This window comes from Atractosteus spatula, chromosome 2 (assembly GCF_055471065.1).
Source record: "Atractosteus spatula isolate fAtrSpa1 chromosome 2, fAtrSpa1.hap1, whole genome shotgun sequence".
Lineage (NCBI taxonomy): Eukaryota > Metazoa > Chordata > Actinopteri > Semionotiformes > Lepisosteidae > Atractosteus > Atractosteus spatula.
Window position 1 is genome coordinate 20,178,196 of NC_142707.1, and position 21,931 is coordinate 20,200,126.

Here is a 21,931-nt window from a genome sequence, read left to right on the forward strand (position 1 = left end):
CTTAGTCTAGATGGTCTTACCATATTTTCTTTCCCCTGAGGCCTATTTTGTCCTGTGACACATTCCAATGAAGGCTGGCTTAATGACTTCACTAAGAATGTTTCGGTCATGTTTAAGGAATACTATTCTAAGACATGGCTGATTTAAGGTAATTAGACCCAAGTTAATTAGTACTACTCTTGATTATTAAGACCTTTACTCCTGTTTACTGACTCAAGGACATAGGGCAGTTTTACATTACCACTAAAACCAACACCCACTGTTCTAAATTTACAGAATGAACATGATTTTTCTGTGAACAACAAATGTTAGTTAACTCCCAAACAAGCAACAGTGGTTTGTTATGAAGAGCACACATTTATACTGCAAGTTAGTATTGAATTCTCACACAATTAATTTTATTTTGGCAAATACTACAGTACATGGAACATGTTCAATTACTTTTTTTTAGCTCACTGCTGCATATTGTATTTATTTTGTCATTTTCTCATCACAGGGCTAAGACTAAGAACAATTACTAAGCAGAAAAGACCATTTGGCCCATCTAGCCTATTTGATAGTCAGTAGCTAATTAATCCAAGGATTTCATCTAGCCATTTCTTGAAAGACGCTATGATGTCAGTTTCAACAACATGGCTCGGTAGTTTTTTTTCCAGGCTCGCACAATCCTTTGGGTAAAGACGTGCCCCCTGTTGTCTATTTTAAATGCACTTTCATGTACTTTTAACTTGTGCCTTCTGGTTCCTAGAATATTCTTTGTTCCTTCAGCCTGTCATTGTAGAATATTCCCTTAAGCCCTGCAGTGTAGCTGGTAGCACGTCCCTGGACTGATTCCAGAGCAGCTACAGTACATGTAGTGACCAAAATTGTGCACAATATTCTCAATGAGCTTTTATCAGTGCATTATTGCACTGCTTCCCCACATTGTCTAAAAGATGTAAATTAAGTCTCAACATATTTTTCTCAACATATTTTTCTCAACAATATTTTTCTAACATCCTCTTCTATCTTAATGAGTCCCATTTTGCATTTATAGTTTATGTTTTTGCAAACTGCATTCATAATCCTGCACTTGTGCATCATCTCCCAGGTGTTTTATCTAAACATTTCTGCTTCTGCAGTGTTTACCAGTCCTCCTAATTTGGCATTATTTGCAAACCCGACTGATATGTGACTCTTATTAAACATTAGCTTGGTCATGTTATTTGATGGTCAAAGGTGTAAATTCAAGAGATTAATTAAAGGTTATTCAATGACCCAACCTTTTGAGGCTGGCATTACAAAATGGGTAAACCAATATGAATTCATAACTTATAAGTCCTCCAGAAACAACACACATACACTTTGTGGAAAGAAAAAAACATTAAAATATTTTAGAGTGTCATCCAACCTGAGGTGGTTATAAGAGTAGTAGTAAATACATATTGTAGTAGTAAATATCCTACCTAGCTGACTGGTTGCTCTGTGTATCAATGTTGAAGCAACTAAAATTGTTTTAGTTTGCAAATAGATTCAATGATGCCATTTTAACATCCATTACAAATCCAATTTGTTTTTGATGTCTCCACAATTTAACTGCCCGATGTTGCAATTTTAGTGCCAGATAGAATCAACTCAGAATTTCCATTTTTCAATTATAACTCCATTTGCAAATCCAATAATTTAGACATCTCCTTGATGGGGGTATCTGGCATTTTTCAAGATTGTTTTCAACATTATTTCGCAAGCCTGAATCAAAGTTTAAATGCCAAATCTGCACATAATTTAATGTTAATTTGCTAGCCTTTAAAAGAGAATGATCATACATATTACTAAAATTATGTCTGTATTTACACAATTTGTTCAATAACTTGGTCAAGAAAGTCATTTATGTAATGTTTTGCATAATTAGTAGTCTGGCTTGAGCATTGCATGCTTGAGAGTTATGCCACTGTGTCACAAATTGGGCCTCATCAATTAAGTAAAAAACTGCTAGCCAGTATGTACATTGAAACACTTAGGTAGCTTGACGCCAGATTTAAGATGAGCATTATATGGGATAAAGATTGGCTTGCTGTAGAGGCTTTGCCTGTCATAATTTCTCTTGTTTTTTTGTTGTATGTCCAACAGCAGAAATGAGATAGAGAACTAGGAATGAACCAAAACCACCACACTGACAATATTCAAAGGGCCTGTCATCTTTAATTACATACAATAGGAACAGCACTTGTGAAGCCCAGTGATGCAGTCATGATTCTACATTTGGATAGGTACCTCATGAGGAGCCATAGTAGCTAAGATGGCAAGGGCGTCTAGCTCCTAACCGGAAGGTCCTGGGTTCAATCTCAGGTAGGGGGCAAGCGATGTAACTCTAATTCCTTCCAGACAGCTCCCAGGGCCACTCAGCCTGCTTTCTGAATGAGTATTGGGGGTTAATCCTTGTGGGGGTAATAGGCCGGCTGGACCGTGATGCTGACCACATTAGCTCCACCACCAGTGTCGGATGATTAAGAAAATTCCCCCCATTCCCCCCATGGGGCTTTTTGTGACACAAAACCTATAGGTGCCTCATGACTATAACCATAAGAGATGAAATGCTAAATTAATCCAGATCTGACAATCCTCCTATTCAATCAACATAAATTTAGTGGCTATGTTTGGGTTTCAGTGCCTCCATTCTCAGTAGGTGGACAGTAAGTTAACTGGCTTTCAGTACACTACAAAGTTAACATAGGGAGATGTGACCATTCCACTTAGTAACATTCCCAAAGTGAATTTCCTCACTTTTATTAAGACATGGAACCCCACATCAATGATGGCTTTTAGTGAGTCAAAACAAGTTTTCAACACTTTCAACTCAGATTAAGCAGGAAAACGATTGATTTCTATGATACATATTTTCATTTTTGGAAATTTATCATTAGAATAGTTATGCTAAATATAAATGTAAATAAGTCCAAATGCAATTTTTTATCACATAGATTATTTACCACAATCTAGCAGAAATTTGCACAGCAAAGCAGAATATGAGATAAATTAGTCCTTAAACCACTACTTCATTCGGAAAATAATTTGACAAACGACACTTTGTTGAATTATAAAAACGGCAAAGTTCCTAGCTAAAGTATTAAGGTTTTGTGCTCACATAATTTAAAATGAAAAGACAGAGCTAAGACTTACCTTTTCTTTGTTTTTAAGATGCTTTAGACTTTCCAGCAAAGTCCACAGTGAAAGACAGATTGATTTGCATTTGTACTCATCAAAAATTTTTAAACTTTTCATTTGCTGCCAAACAACTATTTATCACACTTGTCAAAATAACCCCCTACTCTGAAACTCTCATCTCTATCTCTTTAATTCTAAACATATGTTTCCAGTACATCAATATCTGTACAGTCTGGTGTTTAAATCAAGATTTGAACTGATCATAGTTTTAGCCATACTTTAAGATCAAGAGACTGTCTACTCAAGTCCTTTGAACTTCAGGAATGAAGTACTAACTTCCCATCCACTGTGTACCAGTTTACAGGAAATTAAAAAACATATTTATTATTATGCCAAATGTACCTCTTTTTGGATTACTTCCTTAATCTTATTTAAATGATTAGAAAGTGCAATTATGTGACTGTCTTAGAATTGTGATAATGTGCCGACATAAAATGGTTGAATAATCAATTTTGATCCCTCTTTTATTGCCACTTTTGGCTAATAGCAGTATTCTTAAAGTTTTCACTTGAATTCTCTGATCAAGATTTTTATTTGGTTTGTGTTACTGTGATCAAACCTTACATGGGTATTTTATTATTATTTTATTATTAATGAATATAAGCAAAGACCATAACGTGCACTAAAATTACAATCCCTTTCATGCACCAGTGTATAGTGTATGAATACAAAATATTAAGTTTTGCTTTCACTTTTTAAGTTCAGAACTATATAGCTAAAACACTTTCTATTTGTGACTTGCACTGGTTCTAGTTACTTACAAAAAGTACATGGGGAATAATTTCAATAAATGGGTAGGAAATATAAAACTATGGACACAGGAAGTGCATGACGCAAAGAATACGCAGGTTAGGTGAACAGAATACCTTGAAAAGTGGAAAGATTATGTGAAAATTCACATCCTGATATTATATCATGACAGATCTTTGGTAATCATATGAGAAAATGATCGTCTATGCTTTGGAGGCAGGTTAGCAAACACCAACGTGACTGATGGCTTTTTCAAATTGATAAGCTATTTGGCAGCTATATCCATATGGTAAAATGTGGGCCTAACCATGAGAAATTGGAATTCTTATATACAATTGTGGACTTAAAGAATTCTGACTGAATGCAAGTACAAACAACTGTAAAAATTGCAGTTGCAAAATTAATTCACCCTGTACAGTAACAACAGGTATTTTATTTGAAGGGATATTACTCTTTTTTGTATTACATAAAACAAAGTCCTGAAAAAAATCAACTGGTCAGCATAGCTTAATTAAGACTCACATCTGGTGAATTAATTGGTTTAACTACCAATTCATTGCCTTATAAAAATCTTTAAAAGCATTACTACTTCAAGTAGTATGTACTGTTGTAACTCAGATAGCTCATTCTGGAAAAACAAAAGTTTCCTTGAAGCTGAGTAATAAGAAAAAAAGATACCTTGTATATTGTCAATATGCATGGTTTCATTAAACTTTCTAGACTTTTGTTAAGAACTGTGATTTGAAATTAAGTTATGTTCAGCAAAACTGTTTTACTCAGCTCGAAACAGCAAGATTGCAGGGGTAAGGTAAGTTACACAGGAGTCACATAACAGGCAGACATGCTAGTGGATGACACTGTAACAGCTACTAAAAAGTAGATCAATAAGTAAGAAGTAGAAAAATCTGGAAATGCCATTATCACTGTTTAATGGTAAATGTATTACAACTTCGAGCAGTATAAATAATAGTGGAAAAATCCTGGGCAGAAATTACTACATTACTACATTATTACATCTAAGTTACATGTTTCTAAAATAGGTACCGTAAGACCAAAACATTCAACACAAAATAAGACTGTTGCATATTATTGTCAAGTAACTTATATACCGTTAAACAGTGAGCTGGAATCTTGCTGTCATTTAGAGAAAGAAAATCACAATCTTACACTATCTCATGAGCATTAAAAAATTCCCATGTGGACAATCCATGTAAAGGTTCTCTAGAAAGAAAGCAAATGGAGAGAAATAGAGTTTCTCTCTAGAATTTTGACTTGGCAGAACCTGGTAAACCTAACCAGAAGAGTTTGTATTTGCCAAGTTAGAGGTCTTAGTCTTAAATCATTGTGAAGTCCTTATGAAATTAAACCTTCAAAATATTCCAAGAATGTGACATATACACAAAAGAAGGAAAACCGTGTTCCTTGACAATTCCGTAGGCAAAAAACCTACAAGAAGTTCGAGTCACTGTCATGATGATCCTTTCAAGCCTTCAGTTCTCTTCCTCACTCTCTTTATCCCAGTCCTTCATGGCTGCCCCCATCATGAAATCGTCACGCAATATACTCCAAGATGGCTTGTCTTCTGTTTTTATGCCACTCTATAAAAGACACATTTAAAAAATGTTTTACATTTTACTTAAAAAAATATAAATGAAGACATTAGCACATTTCAACATTTGAAAAGCTATTAGTTTTGACAACATTTTGTCATCAGTATTTATTGCAACGTTTATACTATAGTAGACACTTATGGCAAAACGACCATGTCTACTATAGTATAAATGTGAGCTACAGCACATTTCGATGCTATCACAGCAGCACGTTCTTAGAATTCTGTTTAAGACAGAGTTGCAACAATGCCGTCCATTGAAAGTCCATGGACTGTGTATGAAAAAGGGCATTTCTAGTTTAATATGTGTATCACCTTGGACAAATATTTAAATAGCCAATGGCTTGCAACATCAGCAAAGAAAACATAGAACTAAATACAGTTCAGCATCTTTATATATCTATCCTGCAGGTAATATTGCTCCACTCAAACCCAATTTACCTAAACATCAACTATATTTTAAACAGGATTAAAATGAACATCTGGCTGCTTGCTAATCTTGCACGTAACATCAGTAAAGACACGTGAATGTTGTAGGTACAAACACTAAAAATTGCAAAGTAACTCACCCCTTTAGAAATAAGTGCCATTTTGATTAAATACAAGTGGTGTATACACATTTTTAAAGCCAATTATGACTATTTAAACTGCATACCTAAATAAGTGAAAGAAGTTAAATGTCAGCAAAAAAAGTAAAATAAAAAACAGATTTATTGATTGTATAAGAATTCACCCCGTGACTCAATACTTGCTCCACTGGCTTCAATTACAGCAGCGAGTTATTTTGGATAAGTCTTGACCAACCTTGCACAGCAGGCTAGTGCAATATCCCCGCATTGTGCAAAAATGCTCAGGATTGTTGATGACATATAATAAACTGGATTCAAGTCAGGACTCTGACTTGGCCACTCAAGGACATTTACATTCTTCATCATTGTCCTACTGCAAGATAAAATTTCATTTTAGATTTCACAGTGAATCTTGACAGATTCCCAGTCCCTGTTAATGAGGACACACAAAGCTGCCACCTCCATACCTGTAAGAAAGAAGGTGGTGACTGGAAGATATACTGCCATCTACCACATTTAATAAAAGATCCATCTACAGAACACACTTGAGTTTTAACATTTGAAGAACGATTTCGTAAGGCTACACTGCTAGAATGTATCGCTATACTGCTGTAAAGTTTATATATATAATATGAGAAATGAGAAATTATAAGAAAGCAACAACAAAATACTTGCAAGATTACAATTTGTCCTGCAAATAAGCATTTTTATTCTAGTTCCAAATGCTAAAATTCTGTGACATTATAAAGTCTTAGTATTAAGTATTAGATTTCTCATTTAATGGTTATAATAATTTAAAGTTAAAGATGTTTATTGTTATAGCGCTGTAATATACCAGGTCCTATTGTAATTTGAGAGAAGTACCCCACCTGGGATTTGAACCCATGACCATACAATCCAGAATCCAAAGCCTCCACACAGCCTATTTTTAGGCTAAGTACATTAATGCCATCACTGTTTATGCCCAGTACCAATACAGTTCCTTCACATTAACTCAAGGATCAGTAGCAATGCTGTGTCCGAATCAGTGTATTTAATACAGTGTTAGAAGTTAAACAAAAGCAAGAAATCACACAATCTGACTGGTGTAGAACTAAAAACAAATTCCCGCACATCGTTCCATATGGCAGTTCAAGTAAATTTGGCAAATGCACTATCACTGTTAACATTGTAGCTGTCCAGAAACATTCAAATGTAAACACTATGATTTAATCAAGATATGAAATAATTACTGCTTGATTGCATTTTGAGAAAACATGAAGTGGTTGTTAGGTAAAAGGTAACAAGAATGGATATACTAGTTGTACTTTTAACTTTTTCATTTTTAAAAACTTGTCATATTCATTTAAGTTATCCTGAAGAAAGAAAGATTTGCTCACAAAAATACTACTGTGCCAATATCTTATTTTAAAATTAAAATTAATCACACAAAGCACAGATTCCTTTTTAAAATCACCTCATATTTCATTATGAAAACTTTTTCAAACTGTTAAAACCCAGAACAAAAAGCTGTTGTGTTGATATTCTTGTACAAAATGGTACAAACTGATATTTATCAATGTAATTATTCCGCCAAATAATATCTGAACTAAAACATTTCTAAAAACTTGACATGCTAATCAATCATGTATATAGATTCTGAAGAAATACAAAAAGAATTATATTTTTGGTGTTTTAAAACACAGCACAAGATAAAAAATATAAAATTTATCTTGTAACTGCAAATATAAAATGATCTAAACTAAAAATAATTGTCTGTATCTTAAATAATTAACAGTGAACTAATTAAAACAAAATTAAAAAGTATACTTACTAAAAGTAGTGATATTATCTCTGTTTTAAATTAATTCATGCACCTTTGATGTTTGAGGTTTACTGTTTTTTAAGTAAACGCATCACTTTGTCTTACATAACCACTCCGAAAGAAGCCGTGTTGAAGAAACAATGCTATGTTTCTTCTTTCTACTTTTCAGTATGGAATTAACCTTAACTTGTTCTTTATTGGTGTTATATTAAACAAGTACCTATATTGCTCCTATATTTTACTTACAGTATGTTCAAAATTTAATTCCTTTTGGATCATTGATCCTACACTGCCTTGAAAAATCTGGTACGCAGATCAGAGCTGGATATGTTTTTTGTTGTGGCAAAAAGGTAAGAAATGAGTGACATCCTCTATTAATCATCAGGAAGAATCTCAAAAAGTTAATGGTTCCCCAACCATTATCTTAAAACATTAGCTTCCAGAGGATCATCTTACATACAACAGTGCAACCTAGTGGACATGTGTAGGCACTTAAATTTGTTTCAGGGTATATACAAGCGTTGAAATGCCAATAAGGAAATTTCAGAGATTATCTTAGAAATCACTTCTACAATATGTTTTTTTGATGATTTGACCAAACATAAAATGGAAATGCTATTTATAAGAGACATTCCATTGATTGATAATCCACATTTAAGATTCTGGCAGGAAGTAAATCCGCTGTGATGTCTTAAAACATTCTCAGAATTTAAACGAACATTCGTAATGTTCTTGCCATGCTTTTTAGAAAGCTTTACAGGCCCAAAGTCACAAAAAATGATAAGAAAAGAATAAGCTGCTTGCATAGTAAAGCAGCTGCATTTGCAAACCAAATAAATGTCATATCCTGCTTATAAAAATAACACTACAGCATGCTTAGCGGCGGAGCGGTGGCACTGTGGCTAAGGATCTGTGCCTGTGGCTGGAAGGTTGCCGGTTCAAATCCCACGGCTGGCAGAGGAATCCTACTCTGTTGGGCCCCCGAACAAGGCCCTTAACCCCAGGTTAACTCCAGGGGTGCTGTATAAATGACTGACCCTGTGCTCTGACCCCAAGATTCTCTCCCAGTCTGTGTGTCTGTGTCTCATGGAGAGCAAGCTGGGGTATGCAAAAAGACAAATTCCTAATGCAAGAAATTGTATAGGGCTAATAAAGTGATCTTATCTTATTCAACATTTCATATTCTTATAAAGAGTTGAGGTTCCATCTTCCATTCAATCTGCAAAAGTTCCATTTCCAGTCTGATGTCCAGACCAAAGCTACACTTTCCTCTACTGTCTAGTGTGGCTATACCACTCAACAGTAATAAATGCTCTCAAAGCCTGTGTTCAGACATTAATGACTATAGGTTTTAATGTTATGGCACTACATTCCAGCTCTGGTTTAAGCCTGATAAACATGAAGTTTTACTCAATGTGTGACTTGAACTATTCTGACAATTTTAATTATATTATATTAATAATTATAATAAATATAATTGATTATATTAATATAAGAATGCTTTGTTCTTATTCTTATGAATTTGTTGTTATTGCCCTACTGCTATTACTGAGGTTCTAGTTGTACTTTTTTTTCTTACACTGTCACTTTCAAAATCCTGTGAAATCCAAACCTTGGATGAAAACTCAAAACAAAGAACAAAACCTGACAAGATTATAAAGGTCCACAGCACTAGCGCCAGAATTAAAAGTATGATAAATAATGTGGTTTGGCCACCATGTTGGATTTCATAACTTAAGGAATTTTAAAATGTGTTATTCTCCAAAACCAAAGAATATAGAGGTCTGAATCTTCCATTATTTTTCATATGATGTCTTTAGGAGATCAGAGTAGGATTTCTTTAGGAGACCTTCAAGCCAACCAGAGTGATGCCAAATATTCTTAAACAATTATTTTAACAGAAATACAGATCTGTTAGGGTATTGTTTGTATGTCCTGAAATAATACAGTATTATTAAAGTAAAAATATATCAATAAAGCATAGCAGTTACGTTTTTATTGAAGCTCTGTAGTCTGAGTTTAACTCTGATCCCTCTGAACATATGTATGTTCTTAGATTGATAACAAAAATTCTAACACCATATGAAATAAATCACTATTATTGTAATGTTAAAATTAGTTAAAATGTTCTAATCGTATTACATTTTCCCAACTATAATAATCAGCATCCCAATTCAAATGATAAGAAAATTAAAATTCCTTCTACCAATTCCCAGAAATGCAGAAATCTATCCAACCATCCATTTTCTGACCGCTTTATCCAGGCTTTAAAGTTTTTTTGTATTCATTTATCAGTAACTAAAACTAAAGCACACATTTGTTTACATTGTCACCATACTGTATGAATGTAATTTTAAAATATTCAATTGGAATAAACCTGGTGACCATTTAAAAACCATACTGTTTTACCAAAATATTCTGCTGTATGCTTTAATTGATTAGCACAATCCTTATGATTAGTCCAATCTGTAGATTTTCCATTCATTTTGAAGACTCACTGTATATATCATAATTAAGGAAGCTGGATCCTCTTTGAAATCAGAATTTTAAATAATAATGTAACATAACTAAAAAAGATAATATTAACCTATTAAATACTTTCGGTTGGCTCTATTCTCAAAATTATTTGATCAGATTTGATTATTTGTGACATTGCATAGAAATGCAACAGAGAGCAACTAGTCTAAGATGCCCGAGAATGGCTAATAATTGGTTTAATCACACCAAACAATGAAAAGTTTGAGTGATTCAACAACACACAAAATGTGTTAGCATGCGCCCACACAAAATCCATCTTATCTCTGTGTGAAAAAGCAAATTCTCGTAATAGGTGTCAAATACCTCACACAAAAGCCAAAGTTGCTGGTAGGTTTCTAGCCCTGCCATAATTCATCAATTCAACTACTCAAACTTCAAATCACTGAGACAATAAAACCTTGTATATAATGCATTCAGATGCTAATGCAATGGAACAAAAATGATATTCTCATCTGTTTTCAGAGTTTCTTTCAGTCAAGGATTTCAAACATCTTCAAGGTATGCAATACAGCGATTTTAATTTCCTGTCCTGGTTTTCTGTTTTGCAGGGAAAACATATCTAAATCCTTCTGTCATGTCAAGATCAGCATTTTTGCAGCTGATAAATACCAGTAACTGTGGGATACAACTAATATCCTGTATTTCATTTATAGCAAGGCTAATAAACTAAGAAGAGGAGAATGTATTTTGACATATTCAATATCTCAACACGGTTAAATTAGATAGCTACAGTTTTTGGACCTTTCTTATGCTCTTTTTTGCCAGGAAAAAAAAATTCTCTCTTTCCTGTGTCTGTGTGTTTGTCAGTCTCTTTTCCCTGAGATCCACCTATTCAAATATCCTGTGACGGCATCCATTTCCCAGATATGTCACAAGCCATTAACACTTCTTCAGGAATGGTAACGTCCTGTTTAGCTAGCACACAGCTCACTCTATGCTGTGTAGCTATCCAGGTACCTTTGCTTAATGGAGGAATCAAAAACACCATAATTGACAACAGAAATTAAACAGTGGTATGATCAAATTTGGAAAAAAAGTACTCTTTTACAGATTAATCCAGGTTTGAGTGATTTGAAGATAATCAACAAGTTTGTTTAAAGCAAGACTGGAGAGCAGTATAATAGTCATTGTACAACGGCAAACCAATTAATATACATTAGATGTTTTCAGGAGTCAGAAGTGTCAGGACCATGTATAAAATCAAAGGTAATTTGATTGCCAGTCAAAGGTGTTTATAACAAGAATTTATCTATTAACATAACAATGACCCAAAACACATACACTATGCAATGAAAACATATTTAGAGAACAAAGAATACTTTTCACAAAGTCACAAAATGAACCTATTGAAGCCATACAGTGTCAAATAAGCTTTGGATGGCAACCAAACAACTTGGATGAAAGTGTTACAGGACATTTCAAACAACATTTTACCTTCTTTCACTGATTAAATGTAAGGGTACATGAAAACAAGCATTCAAATAGGTCCTATAAGACCAGGTGCTTTAGCCCTTATATATAATATATTGTTCTTGGGCTATCCTTTGGGATTTCAATGTATTTGTTCATCACATTTTTAAAGGCACAGGTTTTATTCAGCATTGACTAGACTGAAATAATTCATCTATATGGCAACTGAATTGTGTGTCATATGTACACTCTGAAATTAAGACCTATATCACTCCTTTCAAAGTTTTTCCAAAGTCAAAGTTTTAAAAAATGAGAAGATCCTCTATATAGCGATAAGAAGGAAAGAAATACATTTTGCTTCAAACACAAGCTTATTAATTCTAGGATGCATAAAGAATAGCACTTAAGTTCTGAACATAGACCTACCTTTTTGCTCTTCTCTAATTTTGAGCCTGTTTGTGATGTCCCTGTTTCAGTCCCTCGAAGAACATTAATGAAGTCTTTCTTAGAAACTGAAGACAACAGCTTTGCCCGCTTCCTCTCTGAACCTCCAGCCTCCTTCACTTTCTCATCCATATTCTTCTGGTGCTTCCGAACAGCGTTGAACAGCTGGACTACTCCCCTGAGAGGGGGGGAAAAAAAAGAACAAAGCCGAAAACTTAACATTGTAACAGAACTTCCTGAACACTGCAATGCGAATGCAGAAACAGGCAGTCAAATTCTCAAATGTAGTTTTGTCAGCAGAGGTACACGTTAAACAAATATCGGTTCACTGTGTTGTAGAATCCAGTTAGATGCATCTTTACGTTAAGAAAACAGGCAGTGCACCTATTGTTTTCATATCTCTGGCAGTGACACTTTCTCTCATTTAGCTTACAGAAAAAGTGTAACTTTAAAAAACAGCAGGGTATTAGAATTTACTTTCTGTGTTGGTGCTGACAATATGCATACGATTGTTATCAATGAACTACACTAAATGCATCAAATATTAATAATCAGAGTCTCTGAACTTCAGTGATCAGGACTCTCAATAATCTAGGTTTCTGATACAAACAGCATCAAAAAGCTAAAATCTACAGTTCTTTATAAAGGGGAAAAATATATTCCTATTTTTAAAGTAAGCAACAATGCTTTATAAATAAAGCAGTCAAAGGTATTTTCATAGACAATGATGGAGAAAAGAAAATGATACCTGGTGGCAATTCTCTGAAGGTTCCTCTCTGTCTCTCTGTCTCTGACAACATCCGGTTTCACCCTGCACATCATCTCCCAAGCCTTCTTCTTATCAAGCTGTAAGAACAAGCCTGAACTCAAAACAAATCTTTCAAACTAAATTACAAAAAGGCTCATACTGTGCTGTAAAAATTCAAGTAGAGTTGCCCAAGTAGATCCAAAAGCGATAATTCACTGAGAATTATAATCTATACCTATCGTTTTTACTAGCTGTAGTGATGTGTTGTGCTGGTTGTGGGATGTGTACAGCTCCTCCCCTGACGAGATTGGAGCACTTTCAGGCCGCCACCAGCCCCAAGCTGCACAGCTCCTCAGACAGTGCTGATTTCTGATAGAAACCCAAATCAATGCAAGTTATGTATTGTATTTTTTTAATCAGCAGCATTTCACTTGTCTTCCTATCCTTATTCTTACATGAGAGCATCATTAGAAAACTAAAAGCAATATTACAATATTTCTGTTTTTTTTTCATTCACAGGAATATCCAAGTGCTACAAACGTTAATGTTTACAGTTACAGAATGTATTAAACTGTTTGCATGTTTGCTTCCATCTTACTCAAGTACAGTAGGCTAAGTCACTGCTGTCATGTATTCAGAATAAGAACACTAAAGGTACAGCATGCATTACTTCTTGGCTAGTTCTCAAACATGGTCTTAAAAATGCTAATCAGCTGGCTGCAGACATAACTCTGCTTCCATAACAAAAGTCATAATCAAATTTTAAGGCCTCCTTCTGCCTGTGTAAACAGCAAAAAAAAGAGTGAAGAACAACTGACTTATCATATGATTTCTGCCATTATTCTGGACGGCAGTTCATTATAGAAGCAGGTGCTCTGTGATTATGCCATGCTTCTTAATTTAAATCTCTGACGGAGCTAAAACAGAGAGAATTATTACACCTTGGTTTTCTTGAACTTTGATTTTATCAAGATCAAATCTTTTTCTTTTACAGGAAAATATTAAATTGAAGCTCATGAACCATTCAAAGAAATTAAAAAATGAAAGGCAAAACTGTGCACAAAAAAGACAAAACTAACTGTACATTAGCCATGTCATGCATTCTGATCCTAGCATTTAACATGGGAAGTAAGAGTCACCAAGATCATACCTCTTTTTTCCGTTCTAACTTCTCCTGTTTTTCCTTCTCTTTCATTTTTTCTAACTTTTTATTCTTGGTGAGTATTGTTGGTTTGTTCTCCGGCGTTGTCTTGTGCAAGACTTTGGCCATGGCCTCGGCCCAGCCAGCATTGGGGTTCCCAGACTCTTCCGCCTCATCTTCGCTTTCACCTCCCACAGAGCCTTCACCACTGAGACTGCCTCCATCTGCTTCGCCTTCACTGGAACCATAATTGTCCTCATTTTCAGCAGCTGCAAATCAAATTATTAACACATCAAACGAGATCATCTCAAGCAGCCGCACTGCTTCAGAAACTCAATTAAATAGGACACCAGAAACAGAAAAAAATATATATGTCAGGAACTGGTAGGAAAAAAATTATGTCTTCATTGTCCCATTTTCCATGATGTTCCCAATTTGTCTCTTCTTACTGTGTAAGTTAAAAACAGAAAGAAAAGAATTGCAGCTTCATGTTCAGCATTCTAGGATTAAGGTTGATCTCCACAATAATACACAATTTTAATTTTTTAATAATTTATATAAAAACAAAAAGGTGCCAAACGTGGATAAATTTAGGCCCACAGAATGACATTAAATAGCCACACAATGAGTTGAATGACCTCTGTCTGTGGGCATTAATAGTGGTTCACAAGGTTTCAGAAAGAAAAACATCTGTCTCCTGTGAGGTTCCTCAAATAGATAATGAATTTCAAGCAAAGACTCAACCATAAAGACTAAGGAGCTTTCAAAGCAGATCAGGGATAAAATCATTGAAAGCATGAAAATGCTATAAAAATATATAGGCTGAAGTAGTTGCAAAGTTGCATAGGCTGCAAAGGAACATGTAAAAGGTTTTTTCCACGCTGAACAGAGAAGGAAACAACGTTTTGGCTGTGGAGCCTTTTTCTAGCGTGGAATAAACCTTTTACTTGTTCCACAAAAATATATACGTCTCTCTATATAAAATATACATCTCTGAATATGCCTATGTATGTGCACAATCTACATAATCATTATGAAACTGAAAGTGCATCATATGACCTTGATACTGCCTAGCTCAGGCACTTATCTCAAGGTAAGGAGAAAACAACAACTAACAATTTTAAAAGAGCTACAGAGTTCAATGAATGAGATGGGAGCAATCAGCAATATCCAGAACAGTTCACAATACTAGCCTATGTAGAAGGTGTGCAGGAAGCAAGCCATTTCTAGAAATAATCTTGTAAAAACTACATATTTACCAACTATTCATTTCTCATTTGTGGACAAGTAGGGTAATCACGTTTAGCCTGATTTTAAGATTCCTAGTTACAAGAACCAATGCCTATTTAGACTCTTTAAAATACCTATAATATTCACAGCCTTGAGAACAGTCAAATACAGTATAACACAAAATAAAAACAGCCTTGCCATCTGTGGAACTAGAAACTTCAAACAATTAGACAAGAAGTACTGCGGGTTCTGGTTTTAAGGAGATGTAAATGCATTCATTTATATTTCTACTTTCTACTTTTGTTTGAGCCACATCCGACACTGCACAAAGACGATACTTTCAATGTATTATCAACAAAAAATCCTTTGTTGCCGAGCGTAACAGGAACGGTTTATGGTGAGCTGCACACTATGAAACTATAAGAGCGCTTGGGAAGAAATTTGCCTAAGTTTAGCTGTAAGACTACTCATAGTTTTTTGTTAAACGCTAACAGGAAAACTATACGTTTTTAATATACTGTAATTAAAGCATGCTAAAAGTCGAATGCAGGCTTTCGGTAAAGCATAATAAAATTGTAATGTATAATATTTTCTGAATTGAATATGAAATGATCTTGTGATTTTAATACAATATCCCTCGTTTATTAACACTATTGTAAAGATCACTTCCCAATTTAAACAGTGTTTGTCCGGAAAATAAACATTTAGCTATTTTTTTTACGAATAACCAAACCCACACGTTTTTATATATCCTTTAGTCTAATAAAACAATTGCTGATTTCCGAATTCGATTTTTTAAATTAAAAGTAAAAACGCTACATTTTACGTTACCTGTAAAAACGCCTATTCTTTTCTTGTCTAATGATCCATTAAAAGATGTTGTTTTGTTGCTACTTTTATCACTTCAAAATTATCTCAATCATTTCAAAATCATTTAATGCAAGCACTCTAATCTTTTAATAATTATGTCATTTGTTAATTCTAACTACAAAGGAACGCAAACAGTAGCTCAGGCAAAACGAATATTTCTTTGAAAGTATTGACAAAGGCTAAAGAACACGATAAACAAAATCAGTACCTATATATTAAAATGATTACGTTAACATAAAAAGTGTAAATATTCTCATACAAAACTTTTAATAATTATAATACCATTCAATTTTTCCTCAGAGCTCCCATGTGTTATCTCCGTGGACGCAGCCATCTTACCGGAAGTGTTTCTGTTGTGTCACTTTAAAAAATCTATAGAAACAAATGATTCCGTTTTCGAGTTCCTCAACATAAACAGTAAAACGAATATTATTTTTATGTTACATTTAAAATCTGTTTATATCTATATTGCAATATAATATGTATATAATACTTTATTTTAAAACCAACACAAAACATTGAAAGATATACACATGAAGGACTATGGTATCTACAGAGAGAACTATTTTCGTTATATATAGTATGCACTTTAACTCTGATCAGCTCTTGATCCCATACTGTAGCTAAGTCTTCCCACAATACAGCTTAGATACTTTAAACATTCAATGCGCAACATAACTGTTATGTAATTCTTGATTACCAGTATTTTGTGTGCATCAAAGCATCTTAAAATTATTTTAAATACAGTGTACAGAAACAAATGGTGTGTGAAAAATATATATTGAACATAGAATTAAACATATCAAACCATGTCTCAATAAATATCCAAAGAAACCAGAAGCTGCACCTCTCACAATTTGCAAAAGTAGGATTTAGTATTGGCATCTTATAGCACCTTATTTTGTAGTGTAATGGCTAGACATTTGAAAAATGTGAAATTTGTGTTTCCGTTTAAAAAAAATAAGATAAACATCACTAGAATTCTACTCATAAATATGTAGTAATTATAAATATATTGTGTTACATAACCCATTTTATATGTCACAGAGGTGACAGTCATTGAAGATTAAGAGTTTAAAAAAACGCGGTTAATTATGTTAAAGAGAAGTGACATACACTCATATTCGTAACTGCTGTGTGAACCATAAATTCAGGGTTTCATGCTGTAGATTAGCACTACATAGCAACATCTTCATAGCAGCAAGATATGCTGTTTGATTTCAGTATCTCCAACTCAAGCGCTTCATTGGAATTTGTCCACAAGAGGGCATAGCCAGCACACTAATGCATTAACAGTTGGCGTTTAAAAAATGGTTGATTCAGGAAAGCCCGAAACATTTACATCATTTAAATTTTTCAGTTTATCTGTAAAGGGAAAATGCACACAGAAAGTGAATTTAAGCTTAAATTAGAACTAGAATGTGCACAAGCAGCGGTTTTGAAAACATTCATCATTCACAAAGCTTACCTGTTTTCAGTGAGAATATTGTAATATGAGAGGTAATGAGCTGTATTTGTCAGCAATAGTAAGCAAAGTGCTTAAAAAGCCTAAGGCAGTCTGTGTGTCCCAGCCTGCTGTATCTAGATCACATTGCAGATGTAGGGAAATATAAAGCTTGTATAACTCCAATAAAAGTGCCTCAATAAAAGTTCTATTTTTGTCTTGAATTATTTTTCAATGTGAATTTGAAAAGCATTCTTTTAATTGGGTAATTTTCTCAAATATATAGCTTCAGCATTCATACACTAACAAAAAGTCCTATATCTTCTGATGTTACAAATTCCAACAAAAAAGTTGCCTTAGAGTATAAATTATGTTAATAACTTTGTTACTGGAAAAAATATTCTAATAATGTATTGGTTAGGTCTACAATTATTTATTTTTGATGAAAATGTTTCATGCTTTGAGTGTATATCTGCAGTTAGGACTATTAGATGCTCATGCTGGATTGTATATGACATGAGAGATCCCCCAAGACAGTACATAAGAAGGATGCATACTCTTCCAAGTTAAATATTCTGTCCATGTTGCACTGTCAGTAAAATTAATTCAGAGATAAACTTCAGATTATATTTTACTTGACATGTGGTCTAAAATATGAAATATGAAATGATATTTTTAATATTTCATGTATTTATGGTATTATCATTTTCTAGGTGTGCTGCTGGAATAGAGACCTTATTCAAATTCACTGTGCTTTCCACATGACTTGATATATCAAATGTGGCACTAGCACATTTTCATTATGCTTTAATGATAGAAAATAAAATAGAATTCCATCTGGTATAACACTTTATTGCAGGAGAACTTTCTGACATTCACCTTAGTTACCTTGCATCCAGTTACATACAGTAGAAATGTACTGTACTGTAGAATTTACATGAATTCTGTAGTTGCTGTTTACTTTATATAAAACAGTATCAGATTGTGAAGTCCTTGTGGGGAGTTTTTGATGTTTCACAGCTTAGATAATAACCTAAGAAAGTTATACAATATGTGTTAAAACAGTGTGCATCAGTCCTTTGTCTAGCCTTTATTATAATATTTATCTGAAAGTACTACTGGCAAATTAATTAAGTATTAATAAGTAATAAGGTAGTAATACAACTCACTTTTGTTAAAGTAGGAGTCATGTACAGCATTTAGGAAAAATATTTGTGGGTTTGGTTATTAATGTTAACACAAGCAGTATCACAAACAAGTCGAACAGCCTATATCACAAGCAAGGACTGTGTCACAGCTTTAGGTCAGCATCATGTTGTGTACATGATACAGTCATTGAATTATGTCAGAGGTCAAAGCACTCAGAAAGTTAAGAACTATAGTTCTGATAGATACAGGCTTTCTCTAATGCACAGTCACAACATATTGTCTGTTGTGTTTTCTAAATATGAAAAATATGAATGGTTTGGAAAAGTGTATTGTAAGAAACATTGTACAAAATGTTTCTCAATAAACCCAGTATTTAAATCTGCAACCCTGTAATTTCCTATAGCTGTACAACTTAGTTGCAAGTTTGAATGTTTTTATAATGAAACATAATAATTAGTAAAAACTATTTCCATAAGTGTTACTATGGAACACATTATCGGCATTATTATTATAAATTAATATTATAAAACCACAGATTATTTCAAAATATTGGTGGTGCTGGGGCCCTGAGTTTAATTTGTGTGGTTTTATCTGCATGAAGTTTGTATATTTTCCCCATGTTCACATGGGTTTCCTCTGGATGCCCCACTTTCCTTCCACAATCCTTCATTGAATCAGTTTTGTACCTGGACTAGAGCTTAGCTTATCATAGCACTTTTACAGTGAACATGCTTTTTATATAAACATTGTATTTTTTATATTTCCTTTTTTATGTTCAGCACAACAATGGGTTCTGCTCTTATGTGACATGCAGTATATATACATAAGAGAGAAAAAAGTCTTTAAAATACATTGAGAACAAAATTGGGTTGCTAAAGGATGACTGTACATGATGTATGATGCACCATATTGTCATCTTAAGAAAAAATAAACAGGTTTATGGACATTCACAAGCTGCTTGACATTAGCCCTTCCTACAGAGACCTAATAAGTAGTCCTAAAAGAGCACACCTTGAAATCAACATCCCAGTTCAACTTGTAACTATCAGAATACTCTACAGTTCTCATCCTCTGCTGCAGCTGCACTTCATAAAGCCTTTTGTCATAAGGAAAGCATAAAGACAAGAGTCCAGATTGCCTGTACTCAGCTCCATGTAATCTAAGGTTAAGTCTTGTAAATAGTGTTGTTTATGCTAATTAAATACTTCCCTACAGCAGGGTATTGTTTGAAGAGTTTGTATAAGCTTATATATATTTCCTTCAAATTCCAGTTTTGTTTTTTCTTGAGGTGTTAGGGGAATGGTTCTCAGTGTCCTCCAATTTTGGTTCCAGTTGACTTCTTAAGCATAGTCTAATTGCTTTCATTTTTCTATGTGAGGAATATGTTGAAAGTTGTTTCCAAATCTTAAAAAAATGAATGGGATTTGTAATTGGTATTACAACTGTATTTATTGTTTTTTGTTTCAGCTGAGTTGGGAAGCACAGAAATCAGAATATATTTCTATTCCTATTCTTAAATATTAAATAAGTCGTATAGTCATATAGGATTATAATTGCTAACATCCCGGACAGGTGTCGCATCCAATCCAATCCCCTGGAAATCTGTATTGCGTTTCAGAGGGAGGGGGGATCAGATTTCCTGAGAATACTGAATTGGATATGACATTAGTACATTTTTCCATGTTTCAGATGGTCCCATATTCAGCTGTGTAATCTCCAATGTAAAACATTTGGACCTCTCAAGAAAGCCTCTTTGTGGTAGAGATTGGTAGATTGTCACCACCACCTCTGCTCATAGTAAATTTATCACAAATTAAGAGCTGCTTAAGCAAAAAAGGTGAGAAAACTCCTAATGAACATGTAATAATAAATAAATTAATGAAATTATGAAGTTAAGGAGGGACCGCAGAAGTGTATTTGGAACCGCACAACTACCCAACTCAACTCATCAGCAGCAGAACGTTTCGATTTCCCTCAGGCCTCTTCCTCAACACAGCCATACAAACGTTGGCGAACAAGGAGACTTGGAGAAGAATTAGGATCATCAGGAAACTAGTTGAAAACTTCTTCAAAGTGTATTACAATGCTTCGCTGTTTTAGTAATCAGTTGATAGCAGATGAGATATAAGTGTTATTGTCATGGTTTTTTTAAACATTTCAAAACTAGGCATTCAAGTGATAAATTGTTGAAATAAAGACCATTTTTGATAGTAGAAACTGACCATGTTGTAATTAGGAAATATTGGTTATTATATGTATTGTATGTTGCTGTTGTCCTATCCATCTTGTTGTGTTATGCTTGTGTAAGTGTCTCATTTTATGTCTCTTTAAATGCATTTTATGAACTGGCCCTTTAAATGTACCTGTTGGCAAGCACTGCCTGCGCCTTCTCTATTGTGGAGCGATGGGTTAAATGTGGATTGAGGAAAAAGCTTATTAGACGTGATGCCGTCTACTTACTGTAGATATGGGGAGCTCTTGATTTAAATTCCTCAGTGACATTACTTTTTTTTTCTTTTAGTAGAATGGGTGTGCTTGTTCTTATTACATCCACTGCCTTTTGGATGTATTGATAAGTAAAAGTATTTTATCCTTCAGCAGTTAATTACCTGGATTTTGCCTTGTGGAACCTGCGTTATGCACATCTTCTCTTCAGAAACTCCTTTTAAGGCTGCGGAGACTGCCTGAAGATTTTATAAAATGGCAAGGTTTTTTATTGGGAATATTTTCTTTTGAGGGAAAAAAAAGCTCTTCAAATACGTGCCTCGGAAAGGAAAAACTTGAATTAACAGTTGTGGTCATTTCCACCATTTGTTGCAAACATACAGGAAGGATGCGAGAATTGTTTTTGGTGGATGTAAAACCATAGATTTACTTTTCCTGTCTTTGAAGTCTTATTTATATAGAGAAATTTTATTTTTGGAATGATGTTTACTTTCGCTGCCTTTTGCTACATGCTTTCGCTGGTTCTCTGCGCTGCACTGATCTTCTTTGCAATCTGGCATGTAAGTGCAGATTTAA

At 34.0% G+C, this 21,931-nt stretch overlaps 2 protein-coding genes across 2 annotated transcripts in view; one reads left to right on the plus strand and one right to left on the minus strand.

Moving 5' to 3' along the window:
• Nucleotides 1–4,868: 4,868 nt before the first annotated feature.
• On the minus strand, nucleotides 4,869–16,673 carry rrp15 (ribosomal RNA processing 15 homolog). Its single transcript, XM_088909479.1, has 5 exons — nucleotides 16,600–16,673; nucleotides 14,227–14,486; nucleotides 13,077–13,174; nucleotides 12,311–12,506; nucleotides 4,869–5,552 (listed from the first exon to the last, which is right to left on the minus strand). The coding sequence occupies exons 1-5, from the start codon at nucleotides 16,649–16,651 to the stop codon at nucleotides 5,445–5,447; spliced, it is 714 nt and encodes a 237-aa protein (XP_088765605.1). The 5' UTR covers nucleotides 16,652–16,673; the 3' UTR covers nucleotides 4,869–5,444.
• Nucleotides 16,674–21,834: 5,161 nt separating this feature from the next.
• Nucleotides 21,835–21,931, plus strand: part of cnih3 (cornichon family AMPA receptor auxiliary protein 3) — a 53,194-nt gene continuing 53,097 nt past the window's right edge. The window contains exon 1 of the mRNA XM_088935875.1: nucleotides 21,835–21,915. Coding sequence (XP_088792001.1) covers nucleotides 21,835–21,915 — 81 coding nt within the window. The remainder of the gene's footprint in view (nucleotides 21,916–21,931) is intronic.